The following is a 17964-nucleotide window of genomic DNA, read 5'->3' as shown; positions in this document are numbered from 1 at the left end:
GGAAGGAAGCTTACAACAGGAGGGCCAAAGAACCCAGATGCAAACCCTTAGCACAAATTATCACAAAAAAATTCAGTGGCCATCTAAAAGTAATACAAATGCAGAAATGAGTAGCACTTAATGGAACTATTTGCATTTCCACCGCAAACATAATATGTAAAACCGATTCTAAACATACGGGTTAGATTCCAGCACCGACTTTTGCAGAAATGACCTAATTCAGAATATTCTTTATTTTAGGGATTTCCAAAATAGACCAAAGGGTTCCCCTCTGTGAGCTGTAATTACACTGTTTCATTATTTATCATGCCCTGGCAGTGTCTAATTTATTAGACCGTTGCTTGCTGAATATTTTATTTTATGTGCATTCCGAGCAAACAAAATTCCTCTTAAAACAAAGCTGAGCAAAACAGCATTATACACCAGAGGGGTGGTTAAAAACTATTTCTACTGCGTTGCACATAACTGGGGTGAAATGTAACTTTCCAAAAATTCTGTTTTATGAATCAGATTTAAGGTCATTCAGCTACACATACAGGTTTGGCTAATGCAGTCAGATCTCTCCTTCTTTGAACAGTTCCAGAATTTCAGATAAATTATGTATAAAGTCAGAGCAAGGCAGTCTTCCATCAAGGGGAACTACTTGCAAAGTCCAAGCTAAGTAGGTTTCAGGCAAGCTGGTTTTAAATCAGTGTTTTATATGTTGTGACAAGGTAAGGCAGTTGATGCCAGCAAAGAATTTGCCAAGTGGCTGGAAAGAAAGCTTTCCAAATATTCAAATGGCAGCTTACAATTCCAAACACACCAAAATGTCCCATCTTGCTTGTAAAGCTTTCTTGTGCAGCAAAGTATTACAGTATATTCCATTTATAAACCCATGGAAAACTTCTGTTATGTTTTTTCAGAGTCCTATTATTCAGACTGTACAGAAACTTTCCCACTTTAGCTTTAAAGCAGTGGCTGAACGGTCACATCCTTTTACAATGTCTATGGTTCCCACTTCTATTTCTGGTTTAAACAGACATATTTGCATACTATATGTATTTTATTTCATAATAACATACTAGAGGACAATTATACTCACAGGTATCCTTTCAGAAGGGAGAATGTCACTTGACTTAAAAAGCCCAAGAAACTGGATTCCAAACCTACTCTCAGTCCTAATGTCAGTGCAAGTGATTTTAAAAACATTTTGCACTTTCTGTAAGCGTAGCTGTACCTTGTATGGTTATATTCTGAACACAACCACTATGCCAGATGGAGTTTGTGAAAAAACTGGCCTAATCAAGGTTTCTCCTCCTTGTTCTGCTCTCACATACCTTCTGGAATGGCCTTGGGCAATCCCCAAAACACAGAAAATTTGCTGTTTATATTTAGAGTAGGAACCAAGCTTCTGGATTTTCAAATTCCTCTTTAACTCAATACTGAGAAAGTCCCAAACATCGGTATCAAGTGCTCTTAACTGCTCTAATTCAATTACAGCACTGAATACTCATATGCCCAAATAATTTCTGCAAGCTTTATGAAAAGCAGTGGATAAGAAAGATGATGCTTTCTGATTTTTTGGCTTTGTAAAAAGAACATATATGATTTGCTTTGTATCATTTCAATAACTGAGTGGAGCAATTTTCTCTCTTTTTGAACGATTACAATTTTCTGTATTATTTCATTTAAAAAGTTGAATGATTCTTCCTTTATAGTGGAGAGTATTTGATAATGCCATTCATCTACATTTCACATTTGGCACAAACCTCCCCTCTGGCTTTTGGAGATAACTTCATTTAACCATGGGGTTTTTTGCTGTTGGAATATCAGTAAGTCTTCAATAAGTAAATGCATGTGCTCCAAGCATATCATTAACTGAACTGATTGAAGATCAGAAAAGCAAGTACCAGGTCCAATATTGCTTGGGTGCCACTAATGGCTACGTTATAGATTGAAATATTTCATTTGATCCATTAGTTGTTTTGTTGTTATCAATATCACAGTCAGTTATGTGAAACTATTTGCAAAATGAATTCAAATTCCATTAGCTTTTAAGGCACCATTCAAATGAAAGCAGTATGTTATTACAGCTGAAACAATCTCAAGTGAAAATGAGAGACCATTTGGATGAGTACTCATTCCAGCTTTAATCATCTCCCAGACAAGATTTGTCTGTTTCTAAAAATAATTGTTAATAATGTAATAATGTATGTTTAGGGCTTTTTTATTATTTTATTGCATTCCTCAGTAAATGCTGGAATTTAAAACTTTTATTGCATTTCCTTTTGTTAAAATAGACTGACTGCAAAAGAGCAGTCCAATACCATGTGTGCTGGAACAATCATACTGTCACCACAAGAGTAAGCTCTAAATAAGGCTTAAAACAAGCTGAAGACACAAGAGAAATACAGACTTTTTTAAAAAAAATCATATAAATAAATGTGATCAGCTGTAACTTTGTGGTAAAAGGAAGTGGATAACTTTTTTCTTGTATAGCAAAGTTTACCTGAGAGAAGTAGTGCTTGTTACACAAAAGAAGAGAACTAACACCCAGATGGCTTCAGAAAGTACTGACATTTTGCAATGGGAATCACAACATTTGAAATAACTATGGAGACACTTGCACTACTTTCAGTATGTTGTATAAAAGTATAGCCTACCCACAAACTGGACTGGCAGAAAGACTCCTTCATGGGGCAGAGGGCACATGTTTAACAAGGTGTTGACTGTAATCATGAGGTGTTCTAAGTCTGGATGCAAAGTTTAATGCTGTATGGTTTGCAGGTGCCAATGGAAGAGTACAACAACATCTGTGTTCAAAATATGCTATTTCATTGCTGTCAGCTTAATGGTACTTCCATTCCCCAAAGATACATGTGAATTGTTCGTTAGGAGAGCAGAGATGGGACAGGAAACTGGACCCACCAGTCAAATGTATGTTTTGAACACAGCTTGTAAAATTACTGGTCATAGTAATTGCTGCTGCAAAATGTGGGAGGACTTGAAGTATTTTCTCGTTAATTTATTACCATTAGCCTATTCTTACAATCCATCCTGCTCTTATTACAAATCTTGCAATAGTATCTTTTGAATGCTTCAATTACTACAGATGCATTTACTAAGTTATGATCTCAGTTTGCCTTTAAGAGTTTCCAGCTTGTTACAAAAGGAAAGCTCATTTAAATACTCGTGGTTACCTAGAAAAAGTGTCCTATATCCTTACGGATTTGCACTTCAGTGCCCATAGAAGTGTTTTTTTTTTTTTTATTAAGGCATTTCTAAGGTCTCATTTCCGTGTTAATTCTCTGGTTTCTGTAATATGTGAACTCACACTGCAAGGCTTTCTTCACTAGGGGAATACGGAGCTGTCCCTTTTCATGAAAGAAAACTGCAGAAACACAGTTATCTCCGAGACCGTTATTTTTTTCACTGCGGTTGGCAGGAAGTCAGCACAAGAGGGAACTATTCCAGGCTCTTGCATCCCACAGAAGGCAGATTAAATCAAGCGTGGAGGCAAGCCCCATTTGTCAAGCTGAGAAGAGAAGCCGTGGGATACCTGAGTCCAGCAGGCAGGGCACAGTTACGATTAGAGGGACAGCAAGGAGCCCAGACTGCCAGGCAAACGACAGCAGGCAAGTTTGGGCAAGTTCAGGCAGGTGCTTGGGAGAGAGGATGCAGCACTAACAGCTCAGCAATCAAGGGGTGCACTGAATGGGCAGCAGCAACAGGTGTTCTTTACTCACGTATCAAGTGGGCAGGGCAGCCGTGAGTCACACACAGACACTTCCAGAATGCGGTTTTCCGGGTGGTGTTTGGCTCGTCTGGGTGTAGCCGGCAGCAGCTGATGAAGACATTCAGAGTGACTGTGGGAGAAACACGTACACGCAGCATAAGTCTTTTTTCTCAAGCTAAGAAACAATGCCTATTTTTGTAGCATTAATGCTGTTCTAAAAAATTTTATTATTATTACGGCTGACTCATTTTCGAATGCTTTGGATTGGTGCACGTCTCATACAACAGCTGGGGCCATAATCCTTAGCCTTTTTTACGAGCATATGATGGTGATTGTGCTGATACCAGTGAAAAGAGTCAAAATATCCGGTCTTCTTTGCAACTCAGACTTGGTATGGTCACCTCCTTTCTTTTCATTTCCGTGTTTTCACTAGCTGCGTGAAGTAAAGGAGTTTCTGAAGCCAAAATCCCCTGAGGTTTATGAATGGAGCATTTCTATGCTTACCAAGCTGGGGGGACACAGAACTACCTGATCCCTCACGTTTTGGCAGATCTACCTTTACCCCGATTGTCTTTTTACAGAAAGTACCTTGTTCTTCACTCACTTCATTCCCAGTGCCTCCCTGCATCATAAAGATACTTTTATACCTAAATGTCTTCAGACTGGACTCCAAGTATTGTAACCAAAACTTATCAAACATGTGCCTAAAGTTTTCAGCTTTGGGGCCCAGAACCTCTCAAAATAAGGTCAAAATATTTCACATATTAATATCCTCATACCTACTGAGTCACGCTTGTTTTGAGCTTCAGTTATTTGCCTTGGGCTATTTACCCACTAAGTTTTTCGGGGTTTGGCGGGTTTTTTTCTTACTTTTTAAATATAGACGAGCGCCTCAACCGCGTTGCTCCGCTGAAGGGCGGACACCGCTGAAAACACTTCTTGTGGGGACACATGGCCAGCACACCCCTCGGCTGTCACCTCCGCACCAGCCTCGCGATGTTCTGCTCTCGAACCAAAGTTTTTCTGCATTAAAGCGCCTTTTGAGGAGTTTTGAAAGAGGCGCCCGGGAAGGCGGCACCGCTGAGGCGAGCCCGGGCGGGCTGAGGTGGGCCGGGCGGCAGCTCCCTCCCTCCGTCCCTCCTTCCCCTCCCGCCCTCCTTCCCCGCCGCGCCGGCCGGGGGACATGTGACAGGGCCACTTCTGCCTCGAAGCCGCCGAAGGGGAAGGGGCCGGGGAAGGGAACAAGCAGACTTCCCTCCGCTCCTCCGGCTCCCGCCGAGGCCGCGGCCCCGCGGGGGAGGCGCCGTCCCTGCCCCGCCACAGGTGCAGCCGGAGCCCGAAGCGCCGCGTCCTCCCGGAGACCCCGCACCGAGGTAGGGACGGGGCGCCCCGCCCGCCGCTCGCCCCCCGTACCGGGGCGGGGCCGGGCCGGGCAGCGCAGCCCCCCCGGGGCCGCGGGCAGGGCGCGGGGGGCGGCCCTGGGGCCGGAGCCTCGCCCGGCGGGGGCTGCACCCCTGCCCGCCCCACCTGCGGCGGAGGCAGCGGCGGCGAGGGGGCCGCTCCGCCCGGGGCCATAAAGGGCCGGGGCAGGGCCGGCGCGGCACTGCGGTACCGGGGCGGCCGGCGGGTGGATGCGGCAGCGGGAGCGGCGGCATCTGGCGGGAGCGGCTCCTCCCTCCGCCTCCTCCTCCTCCCTCTCCTCCGCCGGCGGCTCCCGGCGGCGTCTCTCCGGGCGGCGGGAGCCCCGGTGCGGGGCCCGGCGCGGCCCCGGCATGGCTCTGCCCGGGCCGCTCGGTAAGTGCCCGCCGGGCTGCCCGGGGCGGGGGCGGTGATGGTGACCTTGGTGGCCGCCGCCCCGGCGGGGACGGACCCGCGCGGGGCTCCTGCGGCGGCGGCGCCCGCGGGCCCGGCCCCACCTGCCCGGGGATGCGGCGCCCGGCGCTGCCCGCGGGGGATCGGGGGCGGCGGCGGCTTTCGCGGCGTGTGCTTCTTATGTATGCAAGCCCATTAAATTCCTGCTCGATAATTGCTTTTTAAGTAATCATTCCATCGCTTTTTTTTTTTTTTTTTTTTAATGCGGCTTGCTTCAGGGGAAATAGGTTTCTCTTCTTCCGCAAAGGTGCAGAGCTAAAGAGCACCCAAAGCAGCTTTTCTGTGAGACAGAGATATTTAGCAAAAGAGCATTTACTGGAGGGCATTCCTGCCCTTCCCCATCCCATTAAGATGTGTAGTTGTCGTTCACCTTGGGCAAAGGACAGCACTTCTATAGAAGGATACTTGGATACAAGGGCTTCATCCCTTTTCCAGTTCGGGATGGCACAGCTTGCACGAGTATTGCACGAAGTGCCTTATGACTATTTTAGGTTTATTAGACTCATTTCAGTGGCATGACCTAGCAGTGATGTGGCTGACCCTACCTTTCAAACTGTTTTATGCCTTTTTCTGTTGTGCTTGAGTGGAGAATGGAGTAAGAAAAAAAAACTTTGATCAGTAGAGGTTTGTACTTATGTCTGTACTTTCTGCCTTCTCACTGCCTTATTGTAAGGATTTAAAATACAGTATCATTTCTCATGCAGTATGTTTCCTGCTGCTTTTCTGGTTCTGATCACAATGCTCTAGGAAAAAGTTCCTTTAGACTAGAAAAATGTTCAGCCAATGATGAACATACAGCCCACTGATTTTTTTTTTTTTCCTGCTAGTACCGAAAATATTTAAATTGCTGATTTAGCAGCAGCAGAAACATTATTATTTCACTTTGAACTAGCATTGCTAGAACTCTTACGGTAGTTCAGTAGCCACAAAGACAGTTTTTGCCCGGCTGAAGTGGCCCCAAAGGCCCTTCCTGCTGGCAGCAGCATGTGAGGCAGGTACTGTTGCTGACAGCTGTGTTCATTGGGGTCAGTGGAAAGACTGCTATGACTTCATTGAGGGCTGAAATGGAGAAAGTGAATCTAAGTTTGGATGCTTCTGAGGCATTGTAGTGCATTGTCATCATTCAGCTAAACATGAATGCATTTTTAAATTTCTTCTGTAGTAATACTGGATTTTATGAGGACTTGATACTGATTAAAAAACAAGTGCTCTGCAGGCAGAAAACCGGCACAGAGTCAGATCCACAGTTCTTTTAACACCCACCATGCTTTTCCACTGGGCTGTGAATTGGTTCTTACAAAATAAGAATGCCAAGTAATGTAAGTGATCACTAAATTGCCACGTTATGGTCCAATATAAGTTTTACCAATTTTTTTACACTATATTGGCTTTTAGAATAAAAGCAACACTGCTCCGAAAACAACTGTGAAAACAAGTAAACATTAATTAGAGTCTTTTAGGCTGAAAAGGGGCTCACGTATCGAAAGGATCACATGTCAGCATGTGAAACCTGCAGCATGCCTACAGAAAAATTGTAATGGGGGCCCTGATAAGTTGTGCCTGGAGTGATAAAAAACTGCCACGCTCTGTGCTGACTTCCAGCATATGTCGTTACTTAATGAACACTGTCTTACTGAATATGTTTCCCTTTTTGTAACCAAAAAGGATTCTGAAATTCCAGTTTTGGACCCAGACTTCACATTCTGGCAGTGCTTGGATCCATTTGTTGTGACATGTTCGTTGCTATTTTTAACTTATGTAATAAGAATTTAATCTTATTTGTTACAAACTCCATCATACTGAAGGCACTCAGAAAGCATTACAGTACGTAATAAATAATGTTGGTCAGTAGCTTACCAGCACTGTATTTTTTCCCTGTGGAATGCTACAAGTTATGTTAAAATTCACCTTCTCCGTTGTATGAAAACAGAATAAAAATAAAGCCAGGAAACTACAGAAGAAACTCTAAAGATGGTGTTTTAGTAGTGACGTTGGAAAAAAATGGAAGTGTTTTGTGATGAAAGGCTATTTAAAAATTTAAAGTATAAAACGTTTTCTTTTTGAAAAATACTATTTAAATGCCAAGCAGAAATGAAAGTCCATATCCTATCTGCTTCCACATGCATTCAAAAGCAAGATATGAACTGCTAAAAACGAACGGAAAAAAGTCACGGAGTTAACTACAGCATATTTGCTCCTGTTCTGCAACTATTTTACTTCACAGCAGCTCTGTGACTTACTGATTTGTGGAAGGGATGGGGTTTGGTAGAAATGTGCAACCTTCTTTTCTAACTTGCCTGTTGGTTTGAAGTTGCTGAGCAAGGAAGAAGTCAGGCAACTGAGTGAATGCGATTTCCACGTTCAGTGCAAGTACATACAGCTGAGTGTGCACTACATCACAGATAATAGCCTGTCTGATTGTGCAAGGAAGTGGAATCTATTGGCACAGCTCTACATACGTTTCTTAGGAATTTTTGTGGACATACTGAGGAGTTCCTGGTGTGAAAACTAGCATGGCTTCAAAAGTGGAGTGGATATCCGTGGTACTTGCGTGCTGCATACTAGTTTAAATTATGCATTCTCCTTTGTTCTGCTTTCGCCCTAAGCTCTGAAAAAAAGCCCAGTCTCCCTCATATCTGCATTCCTGTAGCTATAACTTTGTCACCTATCTCCCTTCCCAGCCGAGATGCCCCGACAGTTTCCAAAGCTGAACATCTCGGAGGTTGACGAGCACGTGCGACTTCTGGCAGAGAAGGTCTTTGCTAAAGTTCTGCGGGAAGAAGACAGCAAAGATGCACTGTCACTCTTCACTGTGCCTGAGGACTGCCCTATTGGGCAGAAGGAGGCCAAGGAAAGGGAACTGCAGAAGGAACTGGCAGAACAGCAGTCCCTGGAAACAGCTAAAAGGTTTGTTCAGTAGTTGCTTTCTTAGTGGAAAATAACTTTTTAAATAAGGTTGAGTTAATATTGAAATACCTGGGAAATAACATTCTGCCTCTTATTACTTGAGGAGACAGGTGAACAGCAGGTACCTGGGGCAGCTGTGTGATGTCCCTCTGTCCCAGGGAGAAGGTGTGGGGCTGGGCCCTAGGGAGCTTGGACTGGTGAGCTTCTCTCAGCTGTGTTTCCAGCAATAGCACAGATATTGCTCATGCAAGTTTACCAAACAGCACAGCTGGGTAGAAATGAACACAACCCTAAGACTCTTTAATGTAAGAAGAGTCAGAAAAAGAAACACTCCCCTCACCTTATTCTAGTTTCATTAAGAGAAATGGAAAATTTTAACACACAGAAAATGACAGTGGCATGATATTTCTTTTTGTCTCTGTAAAAATAGATGAAAGCCAAGACATTACATTTAAGATCAAGGGAGAAGGTGCAAAGTGGTATTGGCATAATGAGGTTATTCGTAGGTTTCCTTTACTCACAGAGAGAAAATCTAACCACTGCCAGCCATAGAAGTGCACATTAAAACAAAATAAATTGCATTCTACCTCTGGTTTATCCAGGACTCTAATGAAGCCAAACTTGCTTTGGTTTATGATTTTTCTTCTGTGAGAGAGGCAGCCTTCCCCTGATGTCAGGCTGTTCCCATGTCTTCCCTTCAGAGGACTGCTGGGCTGTTCCTGGAGCCACGTGAGCCCAGCAGCAGCCTGACACCAAATGGGGTGGACGTGTACAGACTCTTCAAAAAGCAGGCAAACAAGAAAGCCTTTGAAAGTGATACTAAACACATGTACCTGGTTAGCTGCACGCAGTCAGTTGGGCAACACTGGGAATCATATTTCTGGAACAGAAGGGAGAAGAGTCAATTTAGTTAAATTAAGGTATGACTCACTGATGATACAGGCTGAGACTTCTGGTTTTTGAATTGTGCAAGTGGGTTTCCCAGTTGGCATGTTCATAGACATAAACAGGCACAGAAGGGAAAAAGCAGATGTTTTCATTCAAGCAAATGTTTGGTATATCTTTCCTCCTGAACCAATAAGTTTTACTTTAATTTGGGGAATTGTCTCGTGGAAATATGTTCTCTCAAACAAACTGAAGTTTTGTACAAGTTTAGCTGTGGGAAGCAGGATATTATATGTATATTGTTTACATGTGGGAACAGAACAAGTATTCATCCCTGTCCTGCAGGACTGATGCATAGTAGAGGACAGTGACACCAGTACAACTTGTGTTGTTTTCAGCTGCAGTTGATCAATGTTACCAAGAATTTCATACTAATATCAAGAGGGCTACAAGTACTGAAGAACATGGAATTTGGTTATAGGATGTTAATTGTACCAGCACTGCATGTTCTTATTCTTAAGAAGTAATATGCAACTTTCAGAGAGTATGCCAGTGTTCCTTTTTCTCTGTTAGTGCTTCTTACTGATATTTTAAGGTTTTAGTATCTAATTTATAAAATTAGGGACTATTTTCTACTATGTTTATTTATTATATGAGTATTTAAAATACATTTAAATACATTTAAACCGAGTAAGGAAAATGAATTAAATCTTCAGAGATATTTCAAAACTCCACTTCAGGCATTACAATTACTTCACTGAAAAAACCACAGCATTCTTTTTTCAGCTGGTTTATCTGAGGTGCACATCTATCACAGTTTTGCTGAGAAAGGGCAACGTTTTTAAATTCATGGGAGTTCCTCCTGAGGGGAGGAAAAGACTCACATATGAAAGCCATACTATGTTATCACTGTGATAAACAACATCAGCCTTTTGCTCCAATCTCATCAAACACTGCCTAAGGTATAACTAGGTGCTCCTTGTTTTTCTTACAAGTTTAACTGAATATGTGACATTTTGATGCATAGTCTTGTCTGACAGCTAGATGAGATTTAAGTCTTGCTGTTTTGGGAAGAATGAGAAGAGTGTGTAGCAGCATGATAACTTAAGAGATTTACCATAGGTAACATTCACTTGTTTCTGTCTCATACTTCACAAATTCTGATGCTGCCAGTCTCTAAGAATTGACTCTTACTGAAGTGAGCACAGTGATCACGTTTTCCTTCTGTACAGTGACTTGCTGAAACTGAATTTGTAAGAAGTGAAACAAAAACCTTAGAGCATCTTAGGGTGGTTGTAAATAAATTATGGCATATTGGATTCACGTGGAGGGTAAGTGCAGTTGTGTGTACTGTATATCGTGGGAAATGTCAATAGGAAAAAGCTAAAAGCACAAATACTTTTGGGACCGACATTTTTTCTGTGGTGTGAGAAATTTAATTTGTAAAATTTCCTAGGGAGTGACTTCTTTGATGTGGTCAGTTTTCCAGTGTATTTAGTGGTTTATACCATGGCTTATTTTATGTCTTATACCATGAATTCCTAGGAAGAAAAGTTTCAAGATGATTCGATCCCAGTCTTTGTCATTACAAATTCCATCTCAGGAATGGAAAGCACCGCCGGCCAATCCTGTCCTGTCTCCAGCAACACCAGTTCTTCCAAGTGCTTTTGTGCCAGTCCAAGTGCCATATGATGTACCAGAATTCCAGAGAGTTTCAATTAGTGGGGACTACTGTGCAGGGGTAAGAAACCATTGGTTTTCCCCTTTCTATATCAAGAGGGGGAAAAGAAAATCCCATATATGTATATGAAGTATAAAATGCCAATATATGATGGTTTTCTGCAACAAACTCTAAATTGCTTTGTGGATGCAGTGATTTGTAAAACGGTTAAAGTCCAGGTCAGGTTGTTTTATACTCTTTATAATAATATATTGGGTAAAAACATAATCAGATACTCAACAAATGGGTAATGTATGGTAGGAAGAAAAAAAATCATGTGTGTTGTTTTGCCTATGGTATTTAGGTTCTGCTTCTATCACTGGCTTCCTGACACCTGGGGCCAGATCCTTATGGTCATACACTGATACTTCTGGGAATTCAGTCTCCTTGTCACTGGCGTGGATTTGGTTTGTTGCTAACAGGGCTGTTTTATTTTTGTCAGTATTTATCCGGGTTTTCCTTTCAGGTGACAGTTGATGACTATGAACAAGCTGCCAAGAGCCTGGTGAAAGCTCTTCTCATTCGAGAAAAGTATTCCCGCCTTGCCTACCATCGCTTCCCGAGGACAACCTCTCAGTACCTGTGCAGCATGAGGGATGAAAAATGGAAGGTTGAAGATGAAGTGTGCCCAGGTCAATGTCCTTTTTAAAACAGGGAATTATATTCTAAAAATTTCAAAATTATTTTAAAATACAGAATTAAACCCGTGCACTGCTGTAGTAAAGGGAAGTTGGATTTTTGTGGTGATCTCTTCGGAGTGTCTTTGCCTCTGTAATTTGTTCTGTTAGTGAGTGGAGAATCACTGACAGACCTGAGTTATAAATCCTGGGTCTAATCTGAAACTTTGAAGCTGTCAAAACTTAAAAACCCATTCTAGACTCTCATTGATTATTTTCTTCTCGCAGCAAATGGGATGTTAAGTAGTACACTTGTGTTCCCACAGGAAAAAGCTACATGGGTATGGTTTAAAGGGAAAAGTCATTCCTCCTCATCTTGGCACACAGAACTAAGGCATAAAAGGGATGATGAGTTTATCTACATCGTAAATGGAAGCATGATACAGATATGCCAGTTAGCAAGCCCTGAGTCAGGAATTTCACAGGCAGGGTACAGTTGCCAGGTCAAAGCTGGAAGCTGTGTAGTCATATTTGTTGGGCATTCTGCCTGGATAGATAAACTCTCATCTCTCAACAAGGCTTATTAGGTTGAACATATTCCCCCACTGTATGTCACAAACTATATTTGTCACTTAGGTGGGTTGTGTCGTGAAAGCTTTGCTTGTGCGTTCAGCTGTTTGTGCTGCTCGGTTTTGGGTTAGCCTGTGAGGAGCCACCTTTGGTCTGTACAGATGTGCCACTGCACATGTGTCCACATTGCTGGCAGTTTATTCTCAGCCACAAAGTGACATTTTGAATCAATTACCTTCTGGCTCAGTGGTTGAAAGAGGGTGAATGAATGTGTTTTCAAGTGGTTTTTATCCAGTAAGAGTGTAAAGAGGACAGTATACTGAATATTCACGACAGGAATATTTTGGAACAGCTGCCAGGGAGATATTTCCAGGCTATTATTACATTATAACTTTTTTACAGTTATGGTTTCAAACATACAACACCAATCTCATTACACAGTATCTTAATTAGCACAAGTTTGAGCTAGATAGTTACGAATATCAGAGATAAGAGTGGCATCAGTTTTTAACATATGTTCAGGTGCTCTGGGTCAATAAAAGGACTGGTTAATTACTTTTCTGTCTTGGCTTAACTGAGCAGGTAAAACTGATAAGACTGAGCCAAAGAACATAGTTCAGTTGACATAAATGTAGTCAAGAAGCCTATTTTGTGCTAGTTGCATTAGTAAGATATTGTAAAAGAAGCGATGTATGCTCACGAACATGAGCGATAATGTTTGAGTTCACATGAGCTGAATCTCCTAGACAGAAGGATGTGTGTTTACTTGATTCTTAGGAAAAGAAAATCGTCATTTTGTAAAGGCATTACAAAACTGTGCTGAACAAATCCCAACCATGCTTCTGGTACTTTCTGATTCTGGTCAAGGGAAAAACTAGAGTTGTGTTGTACTGTCTTTGGCTTCTATGCCTCTTGCTTCTATTCGAAAGCAACTGAAAAAAAAAAAGGTTTTATTAAAAAAACCTCAAACAAGATCATCATCACAAAAAGAACCCAGCCAACCAACCAACCAAAAAAAAAACAACCCACCCAAAACACCACACAATCAAACACAAACAAACTCCCACAAACTGAAAAACTCCAATCAAAGCACAACAGAACCAACTGATTAAACAGGCCCCTCCAAAACCTGCCAACCGGCCACTGCTTTGATGAGAGGGAGAAGTCCCCAGTGTTTCAGTTATTTTGTTCTCAGCCATGAGTGAGGCACATTCACTGATGGTCAAGAGGAAGTGGTGAGGGCAGTTGAGAGGGCAGAGGTGAAGCAGTAAGGCACAGCTTATTCTTTCCTGACTGCTGTTCTCACTGTGGGAACACCTGCATTACCATGTGGTTAAATACAAACTTCCAAAATTGCTACAGTGAGTCAGAAGCTGAAAAGCAGATAATGAAGGTGGGTATGAAGTCAACAACTATTTTATTGTTTGAAAATCTCAACTGTACTTTTCAACCATCCTAGTTTAAACACTTCTGCAGGCTCATTTTGAAAATCGTTCCATCGTATGTTATAAAGAATAGCACTAAATCTGTGTGTACATTGGTTCAGAAGAGAACTCTTATAATATATGACATTTGAATTAAGATAGGCACTTAATTTAGAAAGGGACTGCCGTTCAAGCCTGTCAGAATCAAGCTGTGTTGTAACAGCAGATCTTTTATAGTAACTGAAAATGTGATTTTAATGAAAGTATGAAGATCTGCTGGAAATGAAGCATTATAGAAGCAGAAAGTTCTTTTTTGTAATTGTTTTGCCTTTTAGGTAGGTTATTTCTTCTAAATGTAATGTAAATTTATTTTCAGATTTCCATTCACCCCCAGAAGAAAATGAAGATCCTTACAATCTTGATGATGCTCCAGACAACTTGGATTATGTTATCAAGCTGAAAGGTGGCATTCCCTTTGTTTATGATAACAAGGAAATGATGGAACTCAATGAGCCTCGGAGTTTGCCGTATCCTGACCTAGAGACCTACACCCTTGACTTGAGCCACGTTCTTGCTCTGATTGCAGATGGTCCAACGTATGTTTCTCTTTTGTTATTCTCTGCCCTTTCAGGCTGCTGGTTGCCTTTAGTTTAGTACTTCTCTCTTTTGGGATACTTAAGTCCTCAGCATACTCAGTAATGTTTTGTTTTGCCTTTCTTGAGCATTAATGCATCGTGGAAGAACTTAAAAGGAGGAAATACGATGCCACATATGGCTATATTTAATTTCTTTGGTGTCTTTGCATCAACCATGGCAAAACAAGAAGCAGTTAACAGCAAGAAATAGGTCAAATGTTTGCATTCAAGTCAAATCTGACCCAAACTTCTGGAAGCATGGGAACTGAAACTTCCAATTTCTTCCACATGTGAAATAACTGCTCATATGCTGCAAAACTGCCTCGTGCCTGCACAATCAAAATAGGTCCTGAAATATCCCAGAACCATCAAATTCCTGGGAAGTCTCTAAAAAAGTCTCTTGGAAATATACTAGTCTAGTACAGTCACTACAGACACACTCATGACAAAGCAGTGTCCTTGCCCAGTGCATAATAAAAGCATGTGCATCCAGTTTTTAAGCTTACTTCCCAGCTGGGGCTGGGAAACAGCGTGGCCTCAGCACTGGGAAAGGAAAAGAATCCATTTTAGGGTGGAACTAATCAGGAACCCAGACTGTTCTGAGCTGTTTGCCCTCTCTGCCAGCACTGCATTCCGAGTCCTTCTGCCTTGAAGAGATCACCACTGCCAATGTGAACAGTTGGTCACACCTGATGCCTTCTTTCCCCCTCGAGTCTGTGTCTGACACCTGTGTCCGTCTGTCTGCCTTTTGCTTTGATAGTGGCAGAGCACATGGGCTAAACAGACCTGTCCCATTCCCTAGGCCCTTTTTCAAGAGCAAAACCCTGTGCTTCTGCCAGCATTATCAACACCCCTGCTCCAACTCTGTGCTAGCTTGAGTAGGCTTTGGATACAGTATGCAATGGATAAATGCATTTCCAGTTCCAGTGGGTTATATTCCAGGGGACAGATAATGAGACAATAAAAGGACAAGGAGGAAAAACTCAAAACAAAAGTCGTGCTGAAGACCCTTCTTTTGTCTTCTAAGGTTTAAGTTAACTGTTAACAGTCTTAACAGGAAGCCATAAGTAAGAAGGGCCTTGGTAGGACAAGTTAGAATACTCAGCACCTTTGGCAATGTAGGAGCCATCATCTGGTCCTTTCACTTCTTCACAGTAAGCTTTTGCAGGCTGATTCCCACTCTCTGATAAATATGCAGAAACCAAAAGAAAAAGGTCTTTCCAGTAATCCTGTTTCATAAGCTCTTCTTACGGTATTGTTTCCCTGTTTGCAGCAAGTGCTCTTCTCTCAGTTATGCCCATCACACATGGGGCCGCTTGGAGATCAAGAACCACTGTTCTTTAATCTTTGCTGCTGGTAAATTGATGAAATCTCACCCCTACTCCTCAGGCTTCTGGTCTCTTGGATAATAATATAACCCAACAAAGATTTCCTGCAGTGGGCAAACAGTGTGGGATAAAGTGAGACCATGCTTGAATCGGACTTTCAAAACCATAATGGGATTTGTGTCCCATTGAGGAGAGACTGCCAACAATAAAGCAGGAGAAAGAAGGCTATTACATTAATAGTGCTACCAAAATATTGTGGAGTCAATATGAATTGACAGATGGTGAAGAGAAAAACCGTGTCATTGGTTAAAAATAGAATGAGAAACATGACAGAAGATGAAAGTGAAGGCAGAGCTCTGAGTAGGCAAGCAGGAGCAAAACAGCATGACTTTCTAAAAAGGGCACAAGAAATTATTGTGGGGAAAAAAAGGTATTTCCACACAATATAGGTGTTCTTAAGGCATAAAAAAATGAAAGTATATCGCATCTTGTCTTGACTTCTCATATTCAATTGAAAAAGCAAATAAATTTTGAGGATTTTACTGCAAAAACTTCAATGTTCTTTCTCGACTTAAAATACAAGTAGTTTTAAGTCACAGCTAATTTTTGTGTTTTCTTTTGCAGAAAAACATATTGTCACCGGAGGCTTAACTTTTTAGAGTCTAAATTTAGTTTACATGAGATGTTAAATGAAATGTCAGAATTTAAAGAACTAAAGAGTAATCCCCATCGAGACTTTTATAACGTGAGAAAGGTAAGTGTGAAAAGGATTAAAGGCATGACATTGTTTTTAGTAGGAGTTGCAGCAATTTTGCCTTTCTTATGGGAGGTGTAGATGATATGCATGAAGTGGTGTGTGCATACCACTCAATAGAATTAAGTTATTTTAAGAATATTAACATTTTTCTACATGGGAACACTCCAGGAAAATTAACTTGAATGTAAATGGGTTAAATGGATTATGCTAAACTAATTTGTTTACTTATTCAGAATCAAAGGGGCTTAATTGTATGTAGATTGCTTTAAAGCAGTGAAACAGAGTTAATCAAATGCAGCTCACTTGGATTATGTATAAAAATATCCACGTGGAGGTTTAATTAATTTTAATGAACTCACTTAAAGACAGTCAAGTGCATTTTTCTGCTTTCATGTAGGTAAATCCTACCAGACTGTAGTAGGAACAGCTGTATAGATTTTAGGTAATTATTGCACTTCATATTGAAAATAGATATTTAAATACATGTCAAAAGGCCTCCCACAGAAACTGAACTGAGGGTTCATGCTGCCACCAGTGTCTGGTACAGAAAGTCTGTGAAATATTAAGTAAAAAGATTGTTATTTGAGTCATAGTCTTGGCTGCCTCTGAGATACACTGGGATGTAATTAGGAGACAGGTAGGGAATCAAGGAGCTGATTTAATTTCCTGTCATATTCACACCCATGGGAACTGTGTTCTCTTCAAAGCGTGGAAGCAACAGTGTTAGGCTGCTTCCTTTGCTTCCCTCTCCTGAAGTGAAGAGGAAGTTACTGAAGCGATAAAGCTTCGGTTTGATAGGTGAGATTTCTTCACAAAGCAGTAATTGTTGCTGGTGTTTTTAACCACTTCAGGTCCATTTTGCATTGTTTCTTTATGCAAGTGGAAATGGCAATCCTTATTTTGTAGCTTCAGGGTTTACTAATCCTTCTCGTTAGGTTTTGGTTAGTGCTAGTACACAAAAAAGTCCTCTTGGCTTTTCCCTGTAGTGTTCAGTGTGCTTGCTGCCTACTGAACGCTTGTTACTGTTGTGATAACAAACTGTCAAAGACAAAATCTGCTAAACAAAAGTGCCTGGTGGCTGTTCCAGTGGCCATCACAAGGGTAGAAGCAGATGAGCTGTCAGGTAGATTCTAATGCATTGCACACTTCCATCTGTTAAGTGTAGGGATGGGAGGATCTGTCAGCTAATTCACTCAAGCAGGGCTCAAGTGGCAGAGACTCAGCTCCTAAATTGACATAACCCTGGACAAGATACTTCCTTGTGCCACATTCAGATAAAACACTTCACTAGCTGACAGGGACTTTAATAATAAAACACATGGTGACTGACACACACAGAGGACAGAGGTGTGGGTCGGGTAACTCCCACAATCAGTTTGATTGCTGAGAAGTTGTAATTAACAGGATTGTACTTGCTAAGTTCAGCTTTTGATTTAAAAGCAATTGTCCAATGTCTCTGGGTGTATCTTAATTATTTTTTAATTATATACTGTTAAATAAGTCCATCTACAAATGGATTCATGCTGTTCAA

At 41.6% G+C, this 17964-nt stretch overlaps 1 protein-coding gene and 1 long non-coding RNA gene across 3 annotated transcripts in view; one reads left to right on the top strand and one right to left on the bottom strand.

Annotated features, from left to right (window-relative positions):
- Positions 1 to 2435: 2435 nt before the first annotated feature.
- Positions 2436 to 9803, bottom strand: LOC135415520 (uncharacterized). The gene is made up of 3 exons (XR_010431169.1): positions 9331 to 9803; positions 6501 to 6649; positions 2436 to 3848 (listed from the first exon to the last, which is right to left on the bottom strand). It is a non-coding gene; the product is annotated as an uncharacterized LOC135415520 (long non-coding RNA).
- Positions 4872 to 17964, top strand: part of AMPD3 (adenosine monophosphate deaminase 3) — a 32479-nt gene continuing 19386 nt past the window's right edge. The window contains exons 1-6 of one of the 2 annotated variants that reach the window (XM_064657327.1): positions 4872 to 5091; positions 8272 to 8497; positions 10928 to 11123; positions 11569 to 11734; positions 14090 to 14309; positions 16301 to 16430. In XM_064657327.1, the coding sequence (XP_064513397.1) occupies positions 8277 to 8497; positions 10928 to 11123; positions 11569 to 11734; positions 14090 to 14309; positions 16301 to 16430 (933 nt within the window). In that variant the 5' untranslated portion in view covers positions 4872 to 5091; positions 8272 to 8276. Of the gene's footprint in view, positions 5092 to 5296; positions 5513 to 8271; positions 8498 to 10927; positions 11124 to 11568; positions 11735 to 14089; positions 14310 to 16300; positions 16431 to 17964 lie in introns of those variants that run through there. The other variant, XM_064657326.1, reaches the window with a different exon arrangement.

This window comes from Pseudopipra pipra, chromosome 6 (genome assembly GCF_036250125.1).
Source record: "Pseudopipra pipra isolate bDixPip1 chromosome 6, bDixPip1.hap1, whole genome shotgun sequence".
In the NCBI taxonomy this organism is placed as follows: Eukaryota; Metazoa; Chordata; class Aves; order Passeriformes; family Pipridae; genus Pseudopipra; species Pseudopipra pipra.
The sequence above is the reverse complement of the archived record's forward strand: the minus strand, read 5'-3'. Positions and strand labels throughout refer to the sequence as shown.